Source organism: Salvia miltiorrhiza, chromosome 2 (genome assembly GCF_028751815.1).
Source record: "Salvia miltiorrhiza cultivar Shanhuang (shh) chromosome 2, IMPLAD_Smil_shh, whole genome shotgun sequence".
Classification (NCBI taxonomy): Eukaryota; Viridiplantae; Streptophyta; class Magnoliopsida; order Lamiales; family Lamiaceae; genus Salvia; species Salvia miltiorrhiza.
This window is the reverse complement of record NC_080388.1, coordinates 23,211,477-23,213,257: the sequence shown is the minus strand read 5'-3', so window position 1 is coordinate 23,213,257 and position 1,781 is coordinate 23,211,477. Positions and strand designations below refer to the sequence as shown.

General features: G+C 35.8%; 1 protein-coding gene across 1 annotated transcript; it reads left to right on the top strand.

The window, feature by feature from the left end:
- The first annotated feature begins 325 nt into the window (after positions 1 to 325).
- Positions 326 to 1,219, top strand: LOC131008154 (uncharacterized protein At2g29880-like). Its single transcript, XM_057935048.1, has 2 exons — positions 326 to 517; positions 602 to 1,219. The coding sequence occupies exons 1-2, from the start codon at positions 326 to 328 to the stop codon at positions 1,217 to 1,219; spliced, it is 810 nt and encodes a 269-aa protein (XP_057791031.1).
- Positions 1,220 to 1,781: the final 562 nt, after the last annotated feature.

The following is a 1,781-nucleotide window of genomic DNA, read 5'->3' as shown; positions in this document are numbered from 1 at the left end:
TTTAATTATGCAATTTTTCTATAGCATGAATCTTGTACCTTTATAAATTGTTAGCAACTGTATGCTGTGTTTCTATTGCATGTGAGTTGATTTTAGTTTTTTGTTGATGTTTTTTATTTTTTATTTTTATTCATTCATATAGTACTGTTCGGTGTCTAGTAATATTATTATGAGAGACTCTCAACCACAAGATTCCAAAAAAAGGGCAGTGTATGAAGCATAGACAAAGGAACAAAGTGATGCCTTGTTACGAATTCTGGTTGAATCTGCAATTAGGGGATGGCGCGATAATAGTGGTATATTTAGCAAAGCAACAGTAGATGAAATGATATTGCCTGTTCTGAATGAAAAACTTAGGTGCAATAAAAATTATAATCACTACCAAAGTCGTATCAAATGGTTTAAGAGCCGTTGGAATGCGTATTCAACACTCTTGAAGTTTAACTCTGGTTTTGGTTATGACAACGACACCAAAAAATTCACGGCCCCAGATGAAGTATGGGATGCGTATATAGAGGTAAATTTGTTATCAATTATTTTTTAAACACAATGTTATTTAAATAATATAGTTAATTAATAATTTTCTTATTTATTATTTTAGGCTCACCCAAAAGATGCATACTTACGCGCTGGGAGTTTTTCGGATTTTGATGACTTGAGGCTTGCTGTTGGAAACGGTGTGGCTGTAGGAAGAAACGCAATTGGAGTGGGCAGTGCTACTGATGCTAGGATAATAGGAGTTGATGAAAGTAGAGGTCCGCTCATAGAGGAGTTGAATTACGATGCTGCTAATGAGGCGTTTGTAGTACTGGGTGAAGATGATCCACCGTTATCCGGCTCCAAATCACCGTTGGAGTCTACTGAAGTGCCTGTGGAGTCCACTCAGAGAAGAGCTCCCGCCAAAAGAAGCAGAGGCCAGTTTGAGACAAATTCAGGCCACACTGAAAATAGTTCGCATCAGGAGCTCATGGTAGAAATTAAAAAAGTCACTAGCACAATGGATCGAGTTGAAAGCCTCTTCGTGAAACGAGATACTATGCTGGAGAAAAGAGAAAAAGAAAAAGGTTATACAACTTGTATCAAAGAAATTCCTGATTTGAGTGAAGATGCCCGCTACACAGCATTTGACTTGCTTGTTACAAAGTCACAAAAAGATGGATTTATGAAAATGACTGTTCCTGAACGCAAAAGATGGATAGAATCCAAGACTAGGAAATAGAGTATAGTTTAGTCATATTTTTTGAACTATGTTTTTATTTTTGTTTCACAATCTTTTTATGAGTACATTGTTTTGTTGGTTTTATGTTTTAATACTTTATTTTGTTGATGGATGTGGTTGAATTTTATGAGTATTTTTAAAAGGCTATTTTTTGTGAGTTCCTTTTATTCTTATTTCAATTATTGTTTCATTGTTTTAAATGGCAGCATGAATTATGAAGATAAAATTAATATTGCAATTGAAGAAGACATAGATGAAGAACTTGAGGATGAAATCGAAACAGAGATGGAGATTGAACTTTCTGATCTTGTTAGGCAATTGATGGAAGCAGCTAAGGTAGTTATCACTCTATTGGGAAATATTATGACGCTACATCCGACTGCTGACAACGCTCTGATGCGACGACCAAAGACTAGGGAAGGATTCCGTTTTATTACGAGAATGATGGATGGAGATCCGAGCCAGTTTCGACAGTTGTATAAAATGTATTCTGACGTCTTCATCAAATTATGCCAGATCATTAGGGAGAAAGCCCATGTGGATGATACACGATATACAACTG

Excerpts from the sequence above, each read along its gene's own strand:
- LOC131008154 (XM_057935048.1), top strand. The coding sequence starts at position 326 with ATGATATTGCCTGTTCTGAATGAAAAACTTAGGTGCAATAAAAATTAT. Across the intron at positions 518-601 it reads TATGGGATGCGTATATAGAG|GCTCACCCAAAAGATGCATA; the intron begins GTAAATTTGTTA and ends TTATTATTTTAG.